This window comes from Oncorhynchus nerka, linkage group LG15 (assembly GCF_034236695.1).
Source record: "Oncorhynchus nerka isolate Pitt River linkage group LG15, Oner_Uvic_2.0, whole genome shotgun sequence".
Lineage (NCBI taxonomy): Eukaryota > Metazoa > Chordata > Actinopteri > Salmoniformes > Salmonidae > Oncorhynchus > Oncorhynchus nerka.
In genome coordinates this window covers 50,578,022-50,604,591 of record NC_088410.1, presented here as the reverse complement: position 1 = coordinate 50,604,591, position 26,570 = coordinate 50,578,022, and the positions used below count along the sequence as shown (strand labels likewise).

Genomic DNA, 26,570 nt, shown 5'->3' with positions numbered 1-26,570 from the left:
TTTGTTAAACACCTTGCTAAAAGTAGCTAGCAACTTTTAAAGAACCTGCATAAATATATACATTGTGCTTCCACGTGACAGTGGAACCAGGCTCAACCACACTTCTCTAGTCAGTTGGTCTACAACTAAACATTTTAAAACGTTGGTCTCGCAACATCTCTTCTTATGTCAGCTGTTAGATCTGCACTGGGCATAAGCTTCTCCATTGAGCATGCATTTTAGTCCAAGCTAAATCTGGTATCAGAAAACTGGCCCTAGATCTTGTCAATCGCAATTCATTGGACATTGGATCGCTTTAACTATTTTCAGACAAAACGTATGGCAGCTTAAAGGTAGTTGTACTCCAGACTTGACTGAATCATAAATGTTAATAAATGTCCCCTCGATGTATGTACAATATGTAAAGTAGAAAGGCTTAGAAAGTGTTTGGCAGAACTGACCTGGACCATGGACTTCTCCTCCTCACACAGCTGGTTGGGAGCAGAGTCCTCCTTCCCCTCTTCCTCCACACTCTCGATCAGCTCCGACTCCTATCCAAAACAGGGAGGACACACAGTTTGACATATCAGTCAGCTAGCACACATACAAACATACCAGTCATCTAGGACACAAACCATAGTCAGCTAGCACACACAGACATATAGACAATTAGCAGAGATAAACTCATATACGGAGATACAGTGCCTTCAGAAAGTAGCCGCACACCTCGACTTATTCCAATTTGTTGTGTTACAGCCTGAATTTAAAAAGAGAATTGAGTCACTGGCATAAACATAATACCCCATAATGTCAGTGGAAGACATTTTTCAAATTCATTAAAAATGGAAATGTCTTGAGTCAATAAGTATTAAATCCATTTGTTATGGCAAGCCTAAATAAGTTAAGGAGTAAAAATGTGCTTAACAAGTCACATAATAATTTGCATGGAGTCACTGTGTGCAATAGGGTTTAACATTCATTCTGAATGACTACCTTCTCTCTATACCCCAATCGAGCAGTGAATTCAAAACACTGATTCAACTAAAATGACCAGGGATGTTTTACAATGCCTCACAAAGAAGTGCACCTAATGGTAGATGGGTCAACAACAACAAAAAAGTAGCCATTAAATGGTGAAGTTATTAATTACACTATGGATGGTGTATTAATAAACCCAGTCACTACAAAGACACTTCCTAACTCCGTTGCTGGAGAGGAAGGAAACCGCTCAGGGATTTCACCATGAGGCCAATGGTGACATGACAACAGTTAGAGATAAATAGTTGCGATAGGAGAAAATTTAAGATGGATCAACATGGTGTTACACCAAAATACTAACCTAAAATGAAAGAGTGAAAAGGAGGAAGCCCGTAAAGAATACAAATATTCCTAAACATGAATCCTGTTTGCAATAAGGCACTAAAGTAAAACTGAAAAAATGTGGCAAAGAAATTCACTTTATGCCCTGAATACAAAGTGTTCTGTTTAGGGCAAATCCAATACAACACATAAGAGTAGCACTCTTCATATTTTCAAGCATGGTGATTGCTGCATCATGTTATAGGTATGCTTGTCATTGGCAAGGGCGGCGCACATAGGGCAGCGTACAATTGGCCCAGCGCCTTCTGGGTTTGGCTGGGGTAGGCAATCATTGTAAATAAGAATTTGTTCTTAACTGACTTGCCAAGTTAAATAAAAGGTTAAATAAAGAGACTAGATAAGTTGGGGGGGATAAAAAAATATTAAAGATTAGAGCCAAGCACAGGCAAAATCCTAGAGGAAAACCTGGTTCAGTCTGCTTTCCAACAGTCACTGGGAGAAAAATTAACCTTTCAGCAGGACTAAAACCTAAACACAAGGCCGCAAATACACGAGTTGCTTACCAAGACGACATGAAATGTTCCTGAGTGTTTTGACTTTTATCAGCTTGAAAATCTATGGCAAGACTTGATCAACAACCAACTTGACAGAGCTTGAGGAATTATAAAAATAAAGTGAAAATATTGTACAATCCAGGTGTGGAAAGCTCGTTGAAACGTACCCAGAAAGACGTACAGCTGTAATCGCTGCCAAAGGCGATTCTAACATGAATTGACACAGGGGGTTGAATACTTCAAATCAAAGTGTATTTGTCACGTGCACCGAATCCAACAGGTGTAGGTAGACCTTACAGTGAATGTGCACCAGCTTTTTACAAATATGCACATACCGCCCCCCCTCGTCTTATTTTTCTCCCAGTGCTGTTCTATCTAGCCAGTGCAGCGTATATCCTGCTAGCTGAATATCCATGTCATCATTCAGTCACGATTCCGTGACACATAAGATGTTAGTTTTTGATGTCCCGTTCGGAGGATATTCATAATCGTACCTCATCTAATTTATTGTCCAATGATTGTACTTTGGCGAATAATATTGACGGTAACGTCAGATTTCCCATTCGCCTTCTGCGGATCCTTATGAGGCACCCCACTCTGTGCACACATGCGCGCACGCTCAGCTCCATCAGTATCAGATATTAATTTAGAATTGAAAATGAATGTGTTCATTCAACATTTGTTAGTGCATTGCATCGATTCATTCCACTAATCAAATCCCTTCAAGCTAAAAGTAAATGTATCGAAGCCCATGTATCTAGATGTGTATTGAATCATGCTTGTAAGGAGAGCTGCACATTCCTACTCACCACACTGCTGTGGTCCGAGTCGTCCCGTACTAGGACAGGCGAGTCGGGGGATGATTCCGGAGACACCGGAGGCTCCGACTCCACTTCGGTCTCTTTCAGTTCCTCTATGGGTGCCGAATCTGTGGTCTGCTGGGGAGGCTCGTTAGGTGTCTGTTCCTCCTCTGCGGTCCCTCCGTTCTGGGAGAACTCCTCATCTGGTTCCCCATTCCCATCCTCTGGAGGCTGGCTCTCTGACTGACCCTCTGTATCCTCAGACTGTCTCTCCTGCTGGGCAGCCTTCAGGGCAGCTGAGAGCACCTGCACTTGGGCTGGGAGACACATACGGAAAGACAGACACAAACACACAAATGGTCTTGAATACACAGGTCAAATGTAAAGACTATTAAAGTGGAACTGACAGCGTTTTAACTACTTTGCAGATATGAGACAAACAGACAATCATAATATTAGGCAAAACTATAAAGTTCCCAGTTTATGCTACAAAACCAACTTTATAAGAGGTAATAAAATAAGTTATATTTGACAAAAATTTCAAATGGGGTAATGCATTGTTGGCAGTATAGATGGATGGAGTTCAACGTATGATTAATATAGTTAATTCGCAAATACCTTTCTTGGATGTCCAACAAATATTGCTATCAGGTTGTAAATCACAGCTGGCAGAGTACATTTTTTGCTGCTTCCAGCCCTTCGGGATGCACTGTTTTAGTTTCAATGACTCAATGTTTTGCACAAAAACAGACAAATGTAACTAAGTCTGGAAATGTCAATACAATCAAACTAGCATGGGGAATGACCACAAGTAAAAAAAAATATGGCAAATAGGCTAGTTTAATCAATTTATGTATCTATTTATTTAGCAAGCTAGAAACACAGAGCCTAACATTAGCTAGCTAAGCTAGCGAGTGGGTGTGTGGTCGACTTTATCCCCCATATCGTTTATCGGTGGCTAAAGCTAGAGATGCAAGTGTTATTTGGTTAGCTGGTGTGGCAACCCTCCCACTGTCAGCCAAATTCTCTCTTTGCTCGTTTTCCTTAATAGGATGTCGGTGGGCGGAGCTGGGAGGATAGACCGCGAAATGGGACACACCTGGGCTCAGGTGTGCCACGTGGATAAATACACCTATCCCCATTCACTGAGACACTCCCCACTGTTATTTTTGGTTGTGGCAGTTTGTGGCTTGTTTGTTTTGGCACCTCACAAACACCCCTCCTTATCACCAACTATGCACGCAACCACTCACGTACACTACTGATTACACACATTGTTAATTGTATGTAGTTAACTTCAGTTAATAAATATTTTTGTTATTCCTTGATCTCCGTGTTGTCACTCTCTGTGTTATGGGCTACGAGCCGGTTGTGGGGGCTCGTCCGGGATTATAAGGTTGGTTCCTAGACATTTTGGTGGATAGTTTTTTGTTGTTGCATTATGATGGGTTAATGCTATTTGGGATGCGCACTGGTTGGTATTCACTGCATTGTCTTAAGTGTTTGGTATAGTGCCTTGCAGACACATCAGTGACTTTAGTAGTCCGGTGACGACATCAAATGGTGCGCTGCATGAAAAGGTATGCCAGTAGGCATAATACTAGTGTTGTTAAGCTAACTGGTAAGTGTATTTTGTTTGGGAGAAAAACTGAAGTTAGGTGATTTGTTTGCATCTTTTGTAAAACAAAAATTGAGTTGCGCTGTTTGGTAGGCCCACAGTTGTTTGCCTTTGTTAAACATTCCACAGCAGTGGGTGGCTGGTTGTGTGCTGCGTTGAAGAGTGTAACATTGGTTAGTTTCCAGGCCCCTGCCCAGGCTGGAAACTCTTGCTCTACCTGCTGTTGGGACATCGGTCCAAGGAGGTGAGTACAATCTGCTGTGTACCTCAGTGGGAGATTTGGGTAGCGTAGTACCATTTACTACCCGGAGCAAGAGCTTTACTTTTCCGCTGTTAGGCTTAGTGACAGGTTTCACTTTAGAATACGTTGGGCATGGTTATTTTATTTTTGTGTGGTGTCCGTGGACTGAGCAGTTCTCGGGGATACATCTGTGGCTTGGGGGGAATCCGCCAGCGTGCTGTTTTATTTCCCATGCCAGCGGGGTACAGTGCGTAATCCACCACGAATCCGCACAAAGACTAGTGTTGAGTTATTGCAGGATTTGGCGAAGCTCCTTATGTATCATCTCTCTCCTGTGGTGCCCAGCGTTTCTCTTGTTGTGGTCTGGTCTGCTCAGCATAGGGGAAGAGCGAGATTTTTTTTAGTAGTTACTTGTGACTATGGCGTCTAATGTAGACGAGTTCATTTGCGTTCCAACAGAGGAACTTAAAATAATGTACTAAAACAGCTGTTGGAAGATCGCTGAACACTACCAGTTTGAAATTAGTGATAAACGTCTAAAAACATTATGTTTGGTTGATATTGAAGGCCAATTTTATGGAGAGTGGTATACAAGAAGTTACCACTGGGGCAGCCTCTGCCGAGGACATGCCACCTCACCATCTTGTTAAAATGTCCCCTCCGACTGTTAGCCCTAGTAGTCTTTTTAACAGCAGAAAGAACTGCTTCTGTTACAGCTAGAGCATGATTGTGTTAATCTGGAGCATGATCGTGTTAAGTATGAAAAGGAATTGGAATTTAAACAGGATTTGGAGTGTACTAATTCAGGAGAGTTTGCTCTGGGAAGGTGACCAAGATTTACCTAGGGGGTCGCTTCTCTCTCGGTAGTGCCCCGTCCAATTTTCATAATGTTGTAAAGTTACAGTTGTTGCCAAAATTTTATAAGGATCCTGAGATGTTATTTTCGTTGGTTGAGCATGTTGCTGACACTAGGAGCTGGCCTGATTCTGATCGTACTTTAAATCTTGCAGTGTGTTGACAGGTAAAGGGCAAGTTTCAGCTTTTGGTGTAGCCAACAGTGTCAGCTATGATAAGGTTAAAATGGCTGTTACAGATTTATGAATTTGTTCCTGAGGTTTACCGCCAACGATATAGAACCTTTTCAGTTTAACCTCTTGAAGCTAGGGGGCACTATTTTTATTTTTTGAAAAATAACGTTCCCAAAGTAAACTGCCGATTTCTCAGGACCAGATGCTAGAATATGCGTATAATTGACAGCTTAGGATAGAAAACACTCAAGTTTCCAAAACTGTAAAAATATTGTCTGTGAGTATAACAGAACTGATATTGAAGGCGAAATCCTGAGAAAAATCCAATCAGGAAGTGACCCTTATTTTGAAACCCCTGTCTTTCTATGCATCCCTATTGCCCATTGAAAGGGATATCAACCAGATTCCTTTTTTCTACGTCTTCCCTAAGGCGTCTACAGCCTTTAGACGTAGTTTCACGCCTTTATGTTGAAGAATGAGCGTAAACTAACACATTGCGTAAGTGGCCAGCTGATGGCTCTCAGAGTGATTCTTGCGTAATAGAGAGAAAGACATTTTTTCTCCCGGTCCTACTGAAAAGCCAACTGTCCCGGTTGATATGTCAATATTATGGATATAAATTTTGATTGTCGTGACCGCTATTTCCGGTGGATTTCTTAACATAACGTGAAGAACAAACGGAGGTATTTTGGGTATAAAAATAATCTTTATGGAACAAAAGGAACATTTGCTGTCTAACTGGGAGTCTCGTCAGTGAAAACATCCGAAGATCATCAAAAACCGGGTGTAGTACCTATTGTGGTCTACACCGACCATAACCCTCTTACCTTGAGGTTTATGATGTGTCCTAACCAGAGGATAAGGAGATGGTGTTTGTTTTTTACAGGCATTCCATCTCGATGTGCAGGGGGTCTGATAATGTCTTTGCTGACTTGCTCTCTCGTGCGCCCTGTTCCTGAACGCATCTGGTCCTATTGATCAGTGGACACGCGTTCTCATATGCGTGGCCCCCGACCACGTGTGTCGTCCACATGACAGACCACTGTTTATTTTTTTATTGTCTTGTTCCCTGCTGTCCTCGTTCTTCTTTACTCTTTAAAAGGTTGCTTCCTGTGCGCAAAAGGTTGCTGAGGTCTGGAGAGGACGAGGTTGGCTGGGGCAGTGAGATAGTGTTAACCAGGGCAGTATTTTGTTTGTCTTGCTTTCCTTATTAAGATGTTGGTGGATGGAGCTGGGAGGGTCGTCAGCGAAATGGGACACCTGGCCTCAGGTGTGTCCCGTGGATAAGTACACCTTCCCCCATTCATTGAAGAGACTCTCCATGCAGACACTTATTTTTGGTTGCGGCAGTTTGTGGCTTTTTTGGCACCTCAACACCCCTCACCAACTATGCACACAACCACTCACTTACACTACACACACACACACCATTGTTTATTGTATATAGTTTACTTTAGTTAATGTTTTATTCCTTGATCTCCACATTGTCTCTATTTGTTACGGGCTATGAGCCGGTTCGTTCCACTAGCAAGAAATGTGAATCACATAGCTAGCTAGCTATGCTACACTTGGACTGTTATCCACAGGTAACATATCTCTTAGTTGTCAATCAAATGTATTTGGCATCAATCAAATGTATTTGGCATCGATCAAATGGGAGGGTAGGCTGGCAAGTTCTCATTCAGTTGTCAAAATGTGGCTTTGTACAAGTATGCATTAGCAGGCAAGCTGCAGAAGGGCGAGCAGGCTACTTTTCCACAACGTTGATCAGTCCAATTTTGACAGCCAACTATAAGCTAAAAAAGTTTGAGGGTTCATCTACTGTTCACTCAGTAGATTTTACCTCATCTCGTTCTGGCTAACACTTGTCAAACTTTTCGGTTTGTAATTTAAAATAGATTTACCAACGTCTTAGTTTTTTTCCTTAGCCCAATTTTTGTTATTGAACTTTTTCACCTCGGACGCTTTATCTGGACATGGTTCTATAGGACCTCCACCAGCAGAAAAACATAAGTAGTAACATTAACATCTAAATGCAGTCGCTGAACTCATAACATACATGACAACTATCACCTTAGAGTGAGGATAGCTGTGTTGCAAGCACAGCTTCAGATGCAATCGTTAGGCAATGGCAATTTCAGTGTAGGGAAGGATGAAATAGAATCTGTGCCACCAGTAAGTACAGCCAGTAGTATAAATCCCCTGCAAAGTCCCTGCAGCCGGACAATTTTCTCAAGGCTTCTGGAAAGAAATGCTGTTGGTATACTCAACCGGTGTCGCTCATTCAACCGGTGTCGCTCAACAGGTTCTCCCCACTAAGCAACGAGTCAGAGACCGAACCTTCTCAGTCCTCCCACCATTAGCTCTGACAAATTGAAAACCCTAGTCATTGGTGACTCCATTACCTGCAATATTAGACTTAAAAAGAATCATCCAGAAATCATACACATTGAGCAGGGCTACCAACGTAAAGGCTAACCCCAAGATGGTGCTGGCTAAGGCTAAAACAGGCAAGTGTAGAGATAATAGGGATATTGTTTTCCACGTCGGCACCAACGATGTTAGGATGAAACAGTCAGTGGTCACCAAGCGCAACATAGCTCTAGAGTGTAAATTAGCTAGAAAGATGTCGGCATCGAGTAACTGTCTCTGGTCCCCTCCCAGTTAGGGGGAGTGATGAGCTTTACAGCAGAGTCTCAACTCAATAGCTGGTTAAACTGTTTTCTGCCCCTCCCAAAAATATAGAATTTGTAGATAATTGGCCCCCTTTCTAGGACTCACCCACAAACAGGACCTGGCATACTGAGGAGTGACGGACTCCATCCTAGCTGGAGGGGTGCTCTCATCTTATCTATGAACATAGACAGGGCTCTAACTCCTCTAGCTCCACAATGAGAGAGGGTGCAGGCTGTTAGCCAGCCAGCTTAGTGGAGTCTGCCACTAGCACAGTCAGTGTAGTCAGCTCAGCTGACCATTGAGACAGTCTGTGGCTTGATTTAGGTTGAGCAAAACTAAACATGATGGTGTTTGCCTTAGCAATCTCACTGGAATAAATTACCTCCATTCCTGTCATAATTGAAAGAGTGATCTCACATCTCAAAATAGGGCTACTTAATGTTTGATCCCTCACTTCCAAGGCAGTCAGTCAATAAACTAATCATAAACCTGATGTGATTGGCATCACTGAAACATGGCTCAAACCTGATGAATTTACTGTGTTAAATGAGGCCTCTCCTCCTGGTTACACGAGTGACCATCCCCCGCACATCACGCAAAGGCAGAGGTGTTGCACATTTTAATTTACCCCTCCAAAGAATACTGCGTTTTCGTCTTGAGCTTCTAGTCAAACTACGCAGCTTACTTAATCACTTTTTATAGCTACTGTTTACAGGCCTCCTGGGCCGTATACATCGTTCCACACGGAGTTCCCTGAATTGCTAATCGGACCTTGTAGTCATGGCAGATAATTCAAATTTTGGTGACCTTATTATTCACATGGAAAAGTCCACAGACCCACTCCAAAAGGCTTTCGGAGCCATCACCGTGGGATTTGTCCAACATGTCTCTGGACCTACTCATTGTCACAGTCATACCCTGGTCTAGTTTTGTCCAGTGGAATAAATAGTGGTTCATAATGTTTTTCCTCATAATCTGGACTATCGGACCCCCATCTTATTATGTTTGCAATCGCAACAAATAATCTGCTCAAACCCCAACCAAGGATTATCAAAAGCCTTGGTATGAATTCTCAAACAACCCAAAGATTCATAGATGCCCTTCCAGACCCAAGGACGTACAAATATTGGTTAACCACCTAACCGAGGATCTAAATTTAACCTTGCGTAATAACCTAAATGCAGTCGAGTCCTGAAGCAAGCATCCAGAAAATCTGAACGGAAATGGTGCTCCACCAAACTGGAAGTCTACCGACTAGCTTGGCAAGACCAGTACCATGCAATATCAAAGCCCTCACGGCTGCTCGATAATATTTTTCCAGCAGTGATGAACTCATTAACTTCTTTGATGAAAAGTTCATGATCATTAGAAAGCAAATTAAGGGCTACTCTTTGAATCTGCATACTTCTCCAAAGCTCGGTTGTCCTGAGGCTGCACAAAACTGCCAGGACCTAAGATCAATGGAGACACTAAAATAGTTTTATCCTATATCTCGACACATTCATGAAAATGGCAATGGCCTATAAATCCTCAGGCTGTATACTGGACCCTATTCCAACCTAACTACTGAAAGAGCTACTTCCTGTGGTTGGCCCTCCTATGTGGAACATAATAAATGGCTCCCTACCCACTTGATGTGTACCAAACTCACTAAAAGTGGCAGTAATAAGGCCTCTCTTGAAAAGGCCAAACCTTGACCTGGAAAATGTAAAAAAACAAAAAAAAAACAACGTACCTTCGAATTTCCCATCCCTTTAAAATATTTTACAAAAAAGTTCACAAAAAATTGTATACAAAATGCTTCAGTCTGGTTTTAGACCCCATCATAGCACTGAGACTACACTCGAAGGTGGTAAATAACCTTTTAATGGTGTCATACCAAGGCTCTATATCTGTGCTCCAGACCTTAGTGCTGCTTTTGACCATCGATCACCACATTCTATTGGAGAGATCCCAAATTGGTCTACACGGACAAGTTCTTGCCTGGTTTAGATCTTATCTGTCGCAAAGATGTCAGTTAGTCTCTGGATGGCTTGTCCTCTGACAAATCAATAGTACGTGTCGGCGTTCCTCAAGGTTCCGTTTTAGTGGCAATACTGTTTTCACAATATGTTCTACCTCTTGGTGATGTCATTCGGAAACACAAGGTCAACGTTCACTGCTATGCGGACGATACACAGCTGTACATTTCGATGAAACATGGTGAAGCCCCAAAATTGCCTAGCCTGGAAGCCTGTGTTTCAGACTTAAGGAAGTGGATGGCGGCAAATGTTCTACATTTAAACTCGGACAAAACAGACATCTGCTGTTGGATCTGACAATTAATCTTGAAGGTTGTACAGTCGTCTCAAATAAAACTAAAAGGACCTCCGCGTTACTCTGGACCCTAATCTCTCTTTTGACGAAAACATATCAAGACAATTTCAAGGGCAGCTTTTTTCTGTCTTCATAACGCTGCAAAAATCAAACGTTATGTCAAAATTATGCAGAAAAGTTCATCCATGTTTTTGTCATTTCTAGATTAGACTACTGCAATGCTATACTCTCCGGCTACCCGGATAAAGCACTAAATAAATACGGCTGCAAGAATCCTGACTAGAACCCCAAAAAATAAACATACAGTTGAAGTCGGAGGTTTACATAAACTCAGCTTATTTGGCTAAGGTGTAAGTGTTTCACAATTCCTGACATTTAATCCTAGTAAAAATGCAGTTTTAGGTCAGTTAGGATCATCACTTTATTTTAAGAATGTGAAATGTCAGAATAAGAGTGATTTATTTCACCATTTCTTTCTTTCATCAAATTCCCAGTGGGTCAGAAGTTTACATACACTCAATTAGTATTTGGTAGCATTGCCTTTAAATTGTTTAACATGGGTCAAATGTTTTGGGTAGCCTTCCACAAGCTTCCCACAATAAATTGGGTGAATTGTGGCCCATTCCTCCTGACAGAGCTGCTGTAACTGAGTCAGGTTTGTAGGCCTCCTTGCTCGCACATGCTTATTCAGTTTTGCCCACAATTTCTATAGGATTGACGTTGTTGTCCTTAGGCCATTTTGCCACAACTTTGGAAGTATGCTTGGGGTCATTGTCCATTTGGAAGACCCATTAGCAACCAAGCTTTAACTTCCTGACTGATGTCTTGGAGATGTTGCTTCAATATATCCACATAATTTTCCAACTCATGATGCCATCTTTTTTGTGAAGTGCACCAGTCTCTCCTGCAGCAAAGCACCCCCACAACATAATGCTGCCACCCCCGTGCTTCACGGTTGGGATGGTGTTCTTCAGCTTGCAAGCCTCCCCCTTTTCCTCCAGACATAACAATGGTCATCATGGCCAAACAGTTCTATTTTTGTTTCATCAGACCAGAGGATATTTCTCCAAAAAGTACGATCTTTGTCCCCAGTTACAAACTGTAGTCTGGCTTTTTTATGGCGATTTTGGAGCAGTGGCTTCTTCCTTGCGTTGCGGCCTTTCAGGTTATGTCAATATAGGACTTGTTTTACTGTGGATATAGATACTTTTGTACCCGTTTCCTCCAGCATCTTCACATGGTCCTTTGCTGTTGTTCTGGGATTTATTTGCACTTTTCGCACCAAAGTACCTTCATCTCTAGGAGACAGAACCAGTCTCCTTCCTGAGCGGTATGATGGCTGCGTGGTCCCATGGTGTTTATACTTGCATACTATTGTTTGTACAGATGAACGTGGTCCCTTCAGGCATTTGGAAATTGCTCCCAAGGATGAACCAGACTTGTGGAGGTCTACATTTTTTCCCCTGGGTTCTTCCTGGGCTGATTTCTTTTGATTTTCCTATGATGTCAAGCAAAGTTTGTCAAGCACTGAGTTTGAAGGTAGGCCTTGAAATACATCCACAGGTACACCTCCAATTGACTCAAATTATGTCAATTAGCCTATCAGATGCTTCTAAAGCCATGACATAAATTTTCTGGAATTTTCCAAGCGGTTTAAAGGCACAGTCAACTTAGTGTATGTAAACTTCTGATCCACTGGAATTGTGATACAGTGAAATAATCGGTCTAAACAATGGTTGGAAAAATTACTTGTGTCATGCAAAGTAGATGTCCTAACTGAAATTTGTGGAGTGGTTGAAAAAGTAGTTTTGATGACTCCAACTTAAGTGTATGTAAACTTCCGACTTCAAACTATTGTATACCAGTGCTGTTAAGGCAAGGGCTGATTTCAAGGTTTTACTGCTAACCTACAAAGCATTACATGGGCTTGCTACTACCCATCACTCCGATTTGGTCTTACCATACATACCTACAGGTACGCTACGGTCACAAGACGCAGGCCTCCTTATTGTCCCTAGAATTTCTAAGCAAACAGCTGGAGGCAGGTTTTTCTCCTATAGAGCTCCATTTTTATGGAATGTTCTGCCTATCCATGTGAGAGACGCAGACTCGGTCTCGACCTTTAAGTCTTTATTGAAGACTCATCTCTTCAGTGAGTCTTGTGATTGAGTGTAGTCTGGCCCAGGGGTGAGAAAGTGAACGGCAAGGAACTGGAGCAACGAAGTGCCCTTGCTGTCTCTGCCTGGCCAGCTCCTCTCTCCACTGGAATTCTGCCTCACTGGCTTACTATTGCTCTTCCATAACGTCCCTAGGAGGGGTGCGTCACTTGAGTGGGTTGAGTCACCGATGTGATCTTCCTGTCCGGTGTTACGTTCCCTCGGGCTCGTGCAGTGGATATTTGTGGGCTACACTCAGCCTTGTCTCAAATGTAGGAGGACTCCTGTGGTATATACATATTTGCAGAAATCCTTTCAGGTTTATTTTATGGCTTTTGGCAAATGCTTTCTAACGATCTAAAGTCACGCTGTTGCTACTGCCCGTAAACACGCAGTCCAGTTCAAAGAGAATGATGGTAGGCTTGTATGGCTTATTTGCATATAGGTCTGTGTAGAGTCCGGTCCTGGTTTTTATTTACTGCAGTGTCTATCAACTGTCCAAACGCACGGCCGCTCTCCCACTCTATTGCTATAGAATTTGCAAAAATGCCTTACTCTACATCATTTCCAAACAATCGATGATAGTATGAAAACCTGAAAATGTCAATATTGAAGTGCTTGCTTAAAATTATTTAAAGCCGTCATTCTTCCTGGGGGTGTATATGATTTTATGTTGCTAAATTGCTGTCAGTTCCACTAAGATCACTGAGTCAAATAATGCTGTGATGGTGGATGATATCCAGCCCATTGTGTCACCATTCAACACTTTGTTCTTAATTATTGCACCAATTATAATGAAAAAATTACTTTATTAAAAACCTTTGAAGAGATGCTTTCCTCAACCCTCACCTTGTGCATCGGGGTCATGCATGTGGGGCTGGAGGCAGTCCAACACCTTCTGGATCTGAGAGCTGGTGACTGGCTTCAGACTAGCCATCTCTTCCTTTGCCTCTATCTCCCCGTCCTCTAGCACCACCATCTCCTCCTTCTCTCCCTCTTTAATTCCCGCCGTCTGGTTCTGCAGAGGAACCTGGTCCTTCAACATCTCCAGCTCCTCGCTGATATCCGGTAACGGAGGCCTCCAGTAGTGGAAAGAGTTAAAATTCTCGTCCGTTTGTTCCGTCTCCTCGTTGTTTGTGTGAGGGTTGTTGTTGCGTTCCTGGACTTCGTGTCGGCCTCGGGGAGGAGTGTGTGTGGAGTCGCTGCCGCGGTCTCCCCCGGACATGCATTCTAGAGTTGGGGTGGAGCGGCCATCTTGGTTGATGGGTGGGTGCGAGGGTCTCTCTGTGGGGCCGTTGAAGGAGCAGCGCATGGAGGACTCGATACTGAGGGGGGAATCTCTGAAACAGAGAGCCAACCAGAGAGCCCCCTTAATTTCCCTTTTCAATTACTAACATTGTTTTACACATAAAAAGTTGTTACATTTTACTAATATGGTCCATTTTGAATAGTTTTCGGCCCCTGAGTCAAACCCTAACCCTAACCTGTCAAAGGGACACCTGGGGACCTCCAGTAGTGTGCCGTCCTCTTTGAAGTAGAGGCCTGTGCTGGAGGGGTTGGCAAAGGTGGAGATGAAGCGTCCCAGAGACTGAAAGGCAGCCTGGCGCACCTGGAGGGTCAAGAGAGTATGTTTACCACATCATTGAATAGAACATAGTAACACACAAATAATTAATATGCATCTCTATGATGTTCACCATCAATTCATTATCAAGAGAATTACTTATCATTGTAATTTAAGGCCATTCTCGCAGAAAATATGTTTCATACAAACATCACCAGAATAGCATGGTGTTTATATGTGTGCGTCTGGCGTAGGCTCTTACCCAGCGAGATTGGTCACTGATGAGGCTGATGAAGAGGGGGGACAGTTTAGTGCGTCGCACTCCTGGGGAGGTGGAGTTGGAGACGATCATGAAGCACTCTGCACACGCCTTCCGGATGCCCCACAGGCTATCCGAGCACAGGTCAAAGAACTTGGACATCTGGTGACAAAAGATAATGATTACCAGGGATGTATTCATTAGTGGAGACTGTAGCAAACAAGTTTCTCATCGGTCAAATTCAGGTAGAATCCCTCCCAGTTTCATCCATTTGGCTTCCATTAGGCTCTTAATGAATATACCCTACTTCCCTAACTACAAAGTGAAATTCAAATATATTTTAGCTGTTAACTTTTTGCTACGATGTGTCCCAATGAACATATGTTAAAGGAAAACTCTTGGTATTGGTTTCATTAGCCTATTGTTAACGTAAGAAAAACATTTTGGGACTATGGTCAACAATGGGCTAATGAAACAAATACCAAGATAGTTTTTTGGGTGGAATTTTCCTTTAAGGAATGTGAAAAACACAATGGCGGAAAAACCACCAGTAATTTACGACCAACACCACAACAGTATGTTGTGTAATGATAGGCATGTACATATCTTTGAGATTGTGAGGAGGAAATAAACAAACATTCTAGTGACATTTTTTTCAAATGTTTCTCACCAGTAGTTTCTCTGTGGCATCCTGACCCACAATGGAACAGAACTCTCCGAAATTGGCTGCACAAACCTGAAGGAAAAGAGTAATAATAAAAAAAAGTTGTTCATGTAACCTTTTTGTGGCTCACAAATTCTGGAGTACCAGACATTTTTTGCTGAATGTTTTATCCAATAAAATGTTTATACATGTCAGTCTTACAGACTATTTATTCCAATACAACAGTACAAAGTGGGCATCATTGGGGGACAGTCTTTGAGGCACATTACAGGCATCACAAACTCAGGGAAATCTACAGGGGTTCAAATAAAATCCTCCCTTTCCTACACCCAAATACAACTTCCCAACTGGCACCAACTTCACGAGAGGATTAAAATTCCAAACAGAAAACAACATTACTGTAGGCCTTCATACTGAATCACAAAACACATTCTTGGGCAACTGCAATGATTCAGTTTGTGAAAAATGTTGGATGAATCGAGATGGGAAACACAATCCTTTAGCGACTACCATAAACAGTGTGCAATGTTTATTGTCAAAAGTGTGATGTAATGTGGGAGCATGTTTTCTGCGGGTTCAAGTTGGATACAGAGAAGTGTGTGTGTGTTCACCTTGCGGACTTGGAAGAGCCTGGCATCACTGCACAGCTCACAGAAGCGCAGCAGCAGCAGGTGCTCCACTGTGTCTTTGCTCAGCATGGTTACCAGCTTACACATGATCTACAGAACAAGGAGAGAGAAGAGGACACGGGAATCAATGCTATTGTAACGGAATCCACAGGGGCTCGAGGATGAAGTTTTCCCTAGGTACAGATCTCCCTTCCCCAATCCTAACCTTAACCATTAGTGGGAAATTACTAAAACTGACCAAAGATCAGCATCTAGTGTCAACTTCACCCTATGGTTTTAAGCATAAAGGACACACATTGCTTGGTTCTAAAAAAACAACACTATTGCACTTGTCAAGGTTACAAAAAAATAAAAGCCTCTATAACACATATGGTACTGCTAGTGACCATGGATTAATGCAGACTTGTCTAGCCCCTGCCCATCCACTGCAGCTGTATTGATCTCATATTGACCTAAATATTTTGGCTAGGGTCCACTAACAACTATCTTCTTTCTTGAGATCAGCCTATATCCTTTTTGTTTTGACATTTGTTTTTGGTATTATGGCTCAGAACCACTAATCTTTCATCTTTATACCCTGTATGTCTTTTTGCTTGTTATATCTTTATCAAAGTTAGGGGGAAAAACACACACTTAAAGAAAAACATGGTAACAGACTACAGGACATAAAGACAAACAGGGATTACAAACAATGATCAATGGATACTGGCAAGATTAGTGGTTCTGGTTGCGCTCCGAGTGCATTTTACATTACATTTAATTGAAGTAAATTCTGCAGTTCTTCAGTTTCAGTGAACTAAATCAAAATGTGAGCTTGAATCAATAAACCCAAAGCAATCTTACCGCGACGGCCTCTATCTTGTAGTCATCGTCACTGCTGGGTTCGGTGAGGTCTAGTAAAACAGGACACACTTTGGTCTCCATGTCGCCCTTGCAGATGAGCCCCTGCTCTAACAGCACTAGCAGGGCCGCCTGACTGGTCTTCCGCACCTTAGGGAAAAGACGACATCTGTCAGTACAGACATCTTTACAATAAAGTGTATGTTGAGCCTGGAAATCCAGACAGTTCCGGGCTAGCGGTTATTGTACTGCACACATTTGTTTCTAGGCTTGGACTGTATGCAGATTTTCATATTGTCATTCCGTCGTTCTCTTATTCCAGCATTTACGGTATTACCGGCATAGCACACAAGGGGAGCTAAAAGAACCATTGGGCCTCTATTACTATAATGCTAACAAAATTAGCACAAACTAATAGCAAAATGACAGACACTGTTTGCTAAATGCTAACAAGTTAAAACGAACATTAACTACACTGAAAAAAAATATAAAGTGTTGGTCCCATGTTTCATGAGCTGAATGAAAAGATGCCAGAAATTCTCCATACGCACAAAAAGCTTATTTTGCTCAAATGTTGTGCAAAAATGTGTTTACATCCCTGTTAGTGAACATTACTCCTTTACCAAGTTAATCCATCCACCTGACAGGTGTGGCATATCAAGAAGCTGATTAAACAGCATGATCATTACCCTTGTGCTGGGGACAATAAACGGCCACTCTAAAATGTGCAAATGCCAAAGGTGTCTCAAGTTGAGGGAGTGTGCAATTGACATGCTGACTACAGGAATGACCACCAGAGCTGTTGCCAGAGTATTGAACATTCATTTCTCTACCATAACCCTCCTCCAACATCATTTTAGATTATTTGGCAGTATGTCCAACGTTGTGAACAGAGAGCTCCATGGTGGCTGTGTGGTTATGATAAGGGCAGGCATAAGATATGGAAAACGAACAAATGCATTTTATCGATGTCAATTTGAATGCACAGAAATATTGTGACGAGATCCTGAGACCCTTTACTTTTAGGGTATTTGTGACCAACAGATCAACTCGAAGTTAATTTGTCACGTGCTCCGAATAAAACAGGTGTAGACCTTACAGTAGAATGCTTACTTACAGGCTCAAACCAATAGTGCAAAAAAGGTATTATTTGCAGATGCAGATCTGTATTCGCAGTCATGTGAAATCCATAGATTAAGGCCTTGTGAATGTATTTCATTTTGACTGATTTCCTCATATGAACTGTAATTCTGTAAAATCTTTGATATTCTTGCATGTTGCGTTTAACTTGTTGAATTACATTTAGCCCTAACAATCAACCTTTATAATCCAAAAACACAAATGACAGGAACAGGGATCCAGAAATGTCTTAACTGCTTAAGATAATATCAACATTTCGTTGTGGTCCATCGTTTGCAGTTAGAGTGGGAGTCATTTGTTCCTACCTGGTTATTGGGGTCTGTGAGATAGCGCACCACAATGGGCACTAGGTATCTGGAGAAGGCTGCTGGGAAGTTGGGCTGGCTCTCGTGCAGGAACATGGCGATGTTGGGCACCTGCTCCATCAGCTCGGCGCGCACTGTGGGCTCTGAGGACATGCACATGCACGAAGATGACAGACACACACATAGGGAGATGATGGTCACAAACATGCATAAAAAAAGTCCTAACAATACAATTTATTTTGTATTAGGGGTTTGGGGTCAATTGCACATAAATGTCAATTTGGGGATCAATTCAGACATGTAAATGTCAATTCAATGATTCAATTGCACTCCAATTGATAGCTAACCTTCCATGTCCAATTCCAGTGACCGCAATTGGAATGGAATTGACCCCAATCTCACAATCAAATGACATAATTGTAAAATGAGATAATATGAGGGACAGATTTAAAAAAATAACATCTACCTCCGTCTTCTGACATTCGGGCAACTGTCTCCATGACACTAATAAAGTCATTCTCATTGTCACTGAACTCTCGAAGTACATCAAGCAGCCCGCGTGCCACGATCTGCCTAGAAAGCAACACAAGCCCCAAGTTAATGTCTGTGCCAACATCTAGCCAAAGCAGCATAATGGCCCATAACTGACAAACTTGGAAATCACCCGACTGAGGACTTGAACTCAACAAGCAGAGCATGAAAACAGCCTTTCCATGAGTTGAATTCAACTGGGGGCAATGGAGGGCTGTTGATGGGGTGCTGTTAAAGGTTTGCAGAGGCGATGTGCACAAGCTATGCCAAAAGCACACACTGAGGTCTTTAAAACCACTGAGGGCATCTGGCAAGCTTTTATCTTTCAATGGGCAGAAAGCAAGAACCCACATCAGAAACACTTAGGTCAAACCAGGCCCGTCTTAACAAGAGTGGTCCCTAACAAGTTCATGTCTTGATGCAGTGTGAGTGAGAGACCTGGCAGTACCGAATGCCTGGCCTTCACTCAGCCCATTCACTAACGCCCCAACATAATTTGTTACATTCTCGCCATGCCAAGCCATGAACGCAGGTCTGTTGAATTCACAAGAACACATAGAACCAGAACTTTTCAGTCAACACTGTATTGCGGTCAAACATTGCAAAAACAAATGGCAGTCATCTTGAACATCACATTATCTCTAAATATTTCCTATTGCTTCCCTGTGGCATGTATCCAAGTGCATCATCATATTCAGTCTTACCTGTTGAAGACGTTTTCACTGAAGGCATATTTTTCTAGTCTCCCCAGGGGGTGAGATTGTCCTGCCCTGCATCCAGGAAAGCTGTGATCCGAATTCCGTCACACTCTGATCCATAGTCATCGAACCCAACTGTCCAGGTTGAAAATCACAATTTCAAAATCAATCAATCAGAATTGTTCGAGATTAAGTTAGTGAGTGAGGAGATCAGGTAAGTAAGCACATTAATTTCAACAAGGAACCACTGCTGTCAAAATAAGCTCTGTGTTGCAATTATCATATTGGTATAAGTGAGCTTTGAAGTGATCCGGGCACAAGTAGTAAGACTTTTAACCTGAGTAAGCAAGTGAAAAAGTGACCGCTGTCTATTTCAGTTACAAAATTGGTAGGCTATGTGAAAGCCCTGCGTAAGGGGGTCTAGTATGTTGTTTAATTGCCCTAAACAAGAGGAATATATGGTCTATATTGCTAATAATAGCTTGCCTCTGAACCCAGGGGGAGGCATCTGACATATAATGTTAGGGGGTGACTGTTAAGTGTTACACTTCATGTGGATGAACAGGGTCAACCAGAAACTGCAGGCTCCCTAAAAGCTTCAAACTGTGGAAGGTGTCAGAACAGCCTGCATCATGTTTCCTAGTCTCAGTAACTCTTTCTACATGAACTACACAAGAATTGAACATGGCGTTTGAAACGTATTGATGGAGGGGGAATACTCACAGTCATCCAAATCATCATGACCATCTTCAAAATATAAAGACAGACCTGCAACATGGAATGGTGTAGAGTACTGCTTTTACAAATATGTTATCAACATACCGTCAGTCATTATATAGTTACATCGCTCCCTGGGGATCAGAGGGTTGGCTAATACGTCAACTGTTACTATGTAGGAGAAAATGGCCAAGCGCCTCAATGATCTAACGTTAGCTAGTTAATACATTTGATTTGGTTGAAGCTAGGGAGACATCTAGCTAGCTAACTTTAGCCTAATCCAGTGGTAATAAGTAAGACCACAGAGTGCAGTGGCTAGCTGCCAAAATATAACATAGGGACATTTCTGGGCTAATTCTATAACTAAACTAAAAAACAAATCCGTCCCATAACAACTCTTGTTTATGCTGTTTCAGCCAAGAAAATGATCGAACAAACGTTAACATTGCTAGCAAGCTACTGTATATAAGGTTGCCAAATCACAAGGTAACTTGCTAGCTAACGTTACTGTAGGTCTTTGTTTTGGTTTTGAGCTGGATTTGGTATGCCAATATATCGGCGTAGAGGCTAGCTTGCTAGGTCAACCGGCTAACGTAGCTAACTAGCTTAGGCTTGAAAGCAAATCTACCTGACATATTTAACTAAGGTTAGCTAACATCGGCTACCTACCCAGCTAGTAGCTAGACCTACTACAAAATACATTATAGCTACAACCAATACATAGAAACAACATTTGCAGTGTCAGTGTTGTCAACAACAAGCATATAGTTAGAAATACTAGAACTGGCTAGCTAGAAAGCAGAGTTAGCCGACATTAGCTAACAGTTAGCTATAGCTAACGAGCTAGCATTTTCGCTTAAAAACCCAGCTTGCTGCCAAGGTATTGTAATTGATCGAAAACAACACACACAACCAGAAATGACATGCCAGTACATGAAACTGTTCAGAAAACACTTATTTTTACAACAACTATTTTGTTCAAGTTTCGAATAGATGTTATTATGACAGCCACATTACCTGCCATCTTGATTATCTGCTCGATGAGCTACCGTGTGGGCTGTCACTCAACGTAAGCAAAACTACTTCCTGAAAGTACTTCCTGATGTTTTTTTGTGTGTGTTCATCAACAATAATTTAATTTGTGACGGAATCTACTTCATGATTATTGCAACGAACATAATGGCTTCATTGCTATATTTCCAAACCAAAAATAAACATAACTGTCACGTGACACATTGGATCGTAGTTCAAGATGGAGTCGATGCGGTACTATTTTATACCTTCTTAGCTACATTAATCAACATATGGCAAATTATATCAATGAGTTTTAACGTTCCCAAGTTGAGGACTTACTTTGTATTTGTTTCGAGCGGTATTTTATTTGATGAAGTTACGTTATTTGCCAGTAACTGAAACATCTGCTAGCTGGCAATCAGTCACGTGGTTGGAATGTTCATTAACGTTCTATTAATTTGGAGATCGATATGGCGCAGAGAGAGTTAAAAATGTGCCTTCTTGGGGTAAGCCAATCTTATTTGTATTCACGTGACTGAACTATCGATTCTCTGTTCATTCAGATTGCAATATGTCTAATCTCTCGTGGGCAGGTGAAACAACGAGACTCTTTCAAAACTCACGTAGAATTATGTGATTACGAGCAGCAGTAGTTCCTGGTTTGGGGATTTCGTCATTGATTATTTGGACTAATAAGGATTGGGCGATGCGTCTTCTTCAGTGGGGTTCTAAGGCGGTGTCTGAACTGGTGCGGTGATTTTCAAACGCATGTGTGGATCACAGAAGGTTGATGGAACCTTTTATTGAGGAGGATGGGCTCGTGATAATGGCTGTAGTGGAACGCTATCAAATACATCCAACACAAAAACACATGGTTTCCATGTGTTTGATGCCATTCAATTAGCGCCATTTCAGCCATTATTATGAGCTGTCCTCCCCTCAGCAGCCTCCTGTGATGTAAACAGATTCCATAACCAAAAGTAAAAATTGTCTGTATCATAACAATTAATGAAAACAAAAATGTGCTTTTTGATAAACATGGGTGAAATTAGTGGATGGGAAGGGTTTGGCCTAGAGTTTGCATTTGCAAGGGAGGAGACTTTGCTTCCTTCCTTTGAGCAAAGGTAAACATAATAGAACTCTCCAGCTTGTAGTCCCAAAAACTTGAAATTACTTACCTCTGGTTCATTTAGCCATTCATGTGGAAACTTAATGGGGAAAGAATAGGGTTTTGGGTTAAACACCGAAAATAAGTTATGAGATCAGGCTTAGGAGATCTTATACATTTTGTTCTACAAGATAATATAATTCAGTTAACATGACCTTTATGAATTATGAAGCCTTTATGAGCTATTTGTTTTTGTTCACCGGACGTGCTACCTGTCCCAGACCTGCTGTTTTCAACTCTCTAGAGACAGCAGGAGCAGTAGAGATACTCTTAATGATCGGCTATGAAAAGCCAACTGACATTTACTCCTGAGGTGCTGACTTGCTGCACCCTCGACAACTACTGTGATTCTTATTATTTGTCCATGCTGGTCATTTTATGAACATTTGAACATCTTGGCCATGTTCTGTTATAATCTCCACCCGGCACAGCCAGAAGAGGGCTGGCCACCCCTCATAGCCTGGTTCCTCTCTAGGTTTCTTCCTAGGTTTTGGCCTTTCTAGGGAGTTTTTCCTAGCCACTGTGCTTCCACACCTGCATTGCTTGCTGTTTGGGGTTTTAGGCTGAATTTATGTACAGTACTTTGAGATATCAGCTGATGTAAGAAGGGCTATATAAATACATTTGATTTGATTTTTTTATTATTACATAAATTCTTCAAAATTCACAGTGAAGTTAGCTGATGAAGATTATCTCATGGAACAAAACGTATACGATCTCCTATGCCTGTGTTTACCACAGACCTTATTTTCGAAGTTTCTCAAAAAATGCCATTATTGTCCCTGTAGGCTTTGTCCAATGAACCATGACGGAGTTGGTGCCCAAAAAAAGGACGCCGTTACTATTTCCCTCTATTGTTAACGGCATTCCCCCCCAGTAGTAAAACAGGAAATAACAAACTTTGGCAAGATAATTTTACCTTTGGGTAACCGAGATTACAGTATGTCAAGTGACAAGTGACAGAAGCCTCCATCTTGCTTGCTAAAAGTTTTGTGCACTAGCTAAATTGAACTCACTTTACTTTGAAACTGACTGAAGTGTCTCAAATAAAGGCTTTATGTTCAAGTAGAAGTCATGAAATATTTAAATGAATTCTGTCAAAATAGACTCCTAACCTGAAACCAATACTACAGTACTAGTCAAAAGTTTGGACACATCTACTCATTCAAGGGTTTTCTTTTATTGATACAATTTTCTACATTGTAGAATAATAGTGAAAACATCAAACTATGTAATAATACATACGGAATCATGTAGTAACTAAAAAAGTGTTACAACAAATCAAAACATATTTGAGATTCTTCAAAGTAGCCACCCTTTGCCTTGATGACAGCTTTGCACACTTTTGGAATTCTCTCAACCAGGTTCACCTGGAATGCTTTTCCAACAGTCTTGAAGGAGTTCCCACATATATTGAGCACTAGTTGGCTGATTTTCCTTCAAGCTGGTTAAGTGTGCCTTGAATTCTAAATAAATCACAGACAGTGTCACCAGCAAAGCACCATCATACCTCCTCCTCCATACTTCACAGTGGGAACCACACATGCGGAGATCATCCGTTTACCTACTCTGCGTCTCACATCACATCTGCGTCTCACAATCTCACATTTTGACTCTGGGTTTTCCTTTTCTGTGGCGGTCCTCATTAGAGCCAGTTTCATCGTAGTGCTTGATGGTTTTTGCGAAAGCACTTGAATAAACTTTCAAAGTCCTTGAAATTTTCCGCATTGACTGACCTTCATGTCTGAAAGTAATGATGGACTGTTGTTTCTCTTTGCTTATTTGAGCTGTTATTGCCATAATAGGGACTTGGTCTTTTACCAAATAGGGCTACCTTCTGTATATCACCCCTACCTTGTCACAACACAACTGATTGGCTAAAATGCATTAAGAAGGAAAGAAATTCCACAAATTAAATTTTTACAAGGCACACCTGTTAATTGAAATGGATTCCAGGTGACTACCTCATGGAGCTGGTTGAGAGAATTTCAATAGTGTACAAAGCTGTCTTCAAGGCAAAGGATGGCTACTTTGAAGAATCTCAAATATAACATATATTTTGATTTGTTGAATTTTTGGGGGGGTTACCACAATATGTGTTATTTCATAGTTTTAATGTCTTCATTATTATTCTACAATGTAGAAAATAGTAAAAATTAAGAAAATCTTGAATGAGTAGGTGTGTCCAAACTTTTGACTGGTACTGTAAGTATTCAAACCCCTGAGTCAATACATTGTAGAAGCAACTTTAGCAATGCTTACAGCTGTGAGTCTTTCTTGGTAAGCAACTTTTGTGTAGGTTTGGCCTTGTGATTTAGGTTATTGTCCTGCTGAAAGGTGATTTATTCTCCCAATGTTTGGTGGAAAGCAGATTTATTGACTCAATACATTTCAGTTTTACATTTTTAATTAATTTGTCTAAACATAATTTCAATTTGACATTATGGGGTATTGTGTGTATGCCATTGACCAAAAATCTAAATTTAATCTAAATTCAGGTTGTATCCTGACAAAATGTAGAAGAAGTCAAGGGGTATGAATACTTTCTGAAGGCACAGTGTATGTATAGATATACAATACTGCGATTGTATTGCAATTTGATGTTCCAAACATATTGCTCACGATATGTCTGCTGCAGTGAGAGGAGAGCGAGCATGAGAAAATGAGTTTTGAGTCATGGAAATAAAAGTGCTGAAAACATGTCTCACTATTTAAAAAGAAGATGGAGAACAAGCTATAGGATTAAAAAATATCTGAGTTTTCGTGCAGATACAGCCAATTAGAGCTAGCCAGTGTTGTGTTCGAGACCACCTGAAGCGAGACCGATTCAAGACCAAGACCGGAAGAGGGGAGGCGAAACAGAGTTAAGGCCGGGACCGGGAAGGGAACAAGGGTTCCAAGACCAAGGCCAGAAAAAATGACCATGCCGCCATAATAAGAGTTCAAAATGTCCAGTATTTCTGTGTTCATATTTCAGAAGAACATACGGAGTCTTTAGACATTCATAACAGTGAAATAAATGTGTGCTCTAGGCAAATAAACATAAATAAATAAATAAACATCAAGGCGGTGGCCCGTTCTTGTAGGTTCATGCTCTACAACATCCGCAGAGTACGACCCTGCCTCACACAGGAAGCAGCGCAGGTCCTAATCCAGGCACTTGTCATCTCCCGTCTGGATTACTGCAACTCGCTGTTGGCTGGGCTCCCTGCCTGTGCCATTAAACCCCTACAACATTTACATTTACATTTAAGTCATTTAGCAGACGCTCTTATCCAGAGCGACTTACAAATTGGTGAGTTCACCTTAAGACATCCAGTGGAACAGCCACTTTACAATAGTGCATCTAAATCTTTTAAGGGGGGGGGTGAGAAGGATTACTTTATCCTATCCTAGGTATTCCTGAAAGAGGTGGGGTTTCAGGTGTCTCCGGAAGGTGGTGATTGACTCCGCTGTCCTGGCGTCGTGAGGGAGTTTGTTCCACCATTGGGGGCCAGAGCAGCGAACAGTTTTGACTGGGCTGCGCGGGAACTGTACTTCCTCAGTGGTAGGGAGGCGAGCAGGCCAGAGGTGGATGAACGCAGTGCCCTTGTTTGGGTGTAGGGCCTGATCAGAGCCTGGAGGTACTGAGGTGCCGTTCCCCTCACAGCTCCGTAGGCAAGCACCATGGTCTTGTAGCGGATGCGAGCTTCAACTGGAAGCCAGTGGAGAGAGCGGAGGAGCGGGGTGACGTGAGAGAACTTGGGAAGGTTGAACACCAGACGGGCTGCGGCGTTCTGGATGAGTTGTAGGGGTTTAATGGCACAGGCAGGGAGCCCAGCCAACAGCGAGTTGCAGTAATCCAGACGGGAGATGACAAGTGCCTGGATTAGGACCTGCGCTGCTTCCTGTGTGAGGCAGGGTCGTACTCTGCGGATGTTGTAGAGCATGAACCTACAAGAACGGGCCACCGCCTTGATGTTAGTTGAGAACGACAGGGTGTTGTCCAGGATCACGCCAAGGTTCTTAGCGCTCTGGGAGGAGGACACAATGGAGTTGTCAACCGTGATGGCGAGATCATGGAACGGGCAGTCCTTCCCCGGGAGGAAGAGCAGCTCCGTCTTGCCGAGGTTCAGCTTGAGGTGGTGATCCGTCATCCACACTGATATGTCTGCCAGACATGCAGAGATGCGATTCGCCACCTGGTCATCAGAAGGGGGAAACTACAACTCATCCAGAACGCCGCAGCCCATCTGGTGTTCAACCTTCCCAAGTTCTCTCACGTCACCCCGCTCCTCCGCTCTCTCCACTGGCTTCCAGTTGAAGCTCGCATCCGCTACAAGACCATGGTGCTTGCCTACGGAGCTGTGAGGG

General features: G+C 42.1%; 2 protein-coding genes across 2 annotated transcripts in view; one reads left to right on the top strand and one right to left on the bottom strand.

Moving 5' to 3' along the window:
- Positions 1 to 21,134, bottom strand: part of LOC115142858 (serine/threonine-protein phosphatase 4 regulatory subunit 1-like) — a 42,606-nt gene extending 21,472 nt beyond the window's left edge. The window contains 14 exon segments of the mRNA XM_029682661.2: positions 441 to 530; positions 2,663 to 2,970; positions 13,538 to 14,028; positions 14,173 to 14,297; positions 14,515 to 14,673; positions 15,182 to 15,247; positions 15,787 to 15,894; positions 16,648 to 16,794; positions 18,090 to 18,232; positions 18,556 to 18,662; positions 19,325 to 19,370; positions 19,373 to 19,453; positions 20,042 to 20,086; positions 21,053 to 21,134. Of these exon segments, the coding sequence (XP_029538521.2) occupies positions 441 to 530; positions 2,663 to 2,970; positions 13,538 to 14,028; positions 14,173 to 14,297; positions 14,515 to 14,673; positions 15,182 to 15,247; positions 15,787 to 15,894; positions 16,648 to 16,794; positions 18,090 to 18,232; positions 18,556 to 18,662; positions 19,325 to 19,370; positions 19,373 to 19,453; positions 20,042 to 20,086; positions 21,053 to 21,059 (1,923 nt within the window). The 5' untranslated portion in view covers positions 21,060 to 21,134.
- A 122-nt stretch (positions 21,135 to 21,256) lies between these two features.
- The window catches only part of LOC115142859 (ras-related protein Rab-22A-like), a 30,442-nt gene continuing 25,128 nt past the window's right edge, over positions 21,257 to 26,570 (top strand). The window contains exon 1 of the mRNA XM_029682662.2: positions 21,257 to 21,555. Within this exon, the coding sequence (XP_029538522.1) occupies positions 21,520 to 21,555 (36 nt within the window). The 5' untranslated portion in view covers positions 21,257 to 21,519. The remainder of the gene's footprint in view (positions 21,556 to 26,570) is intronic.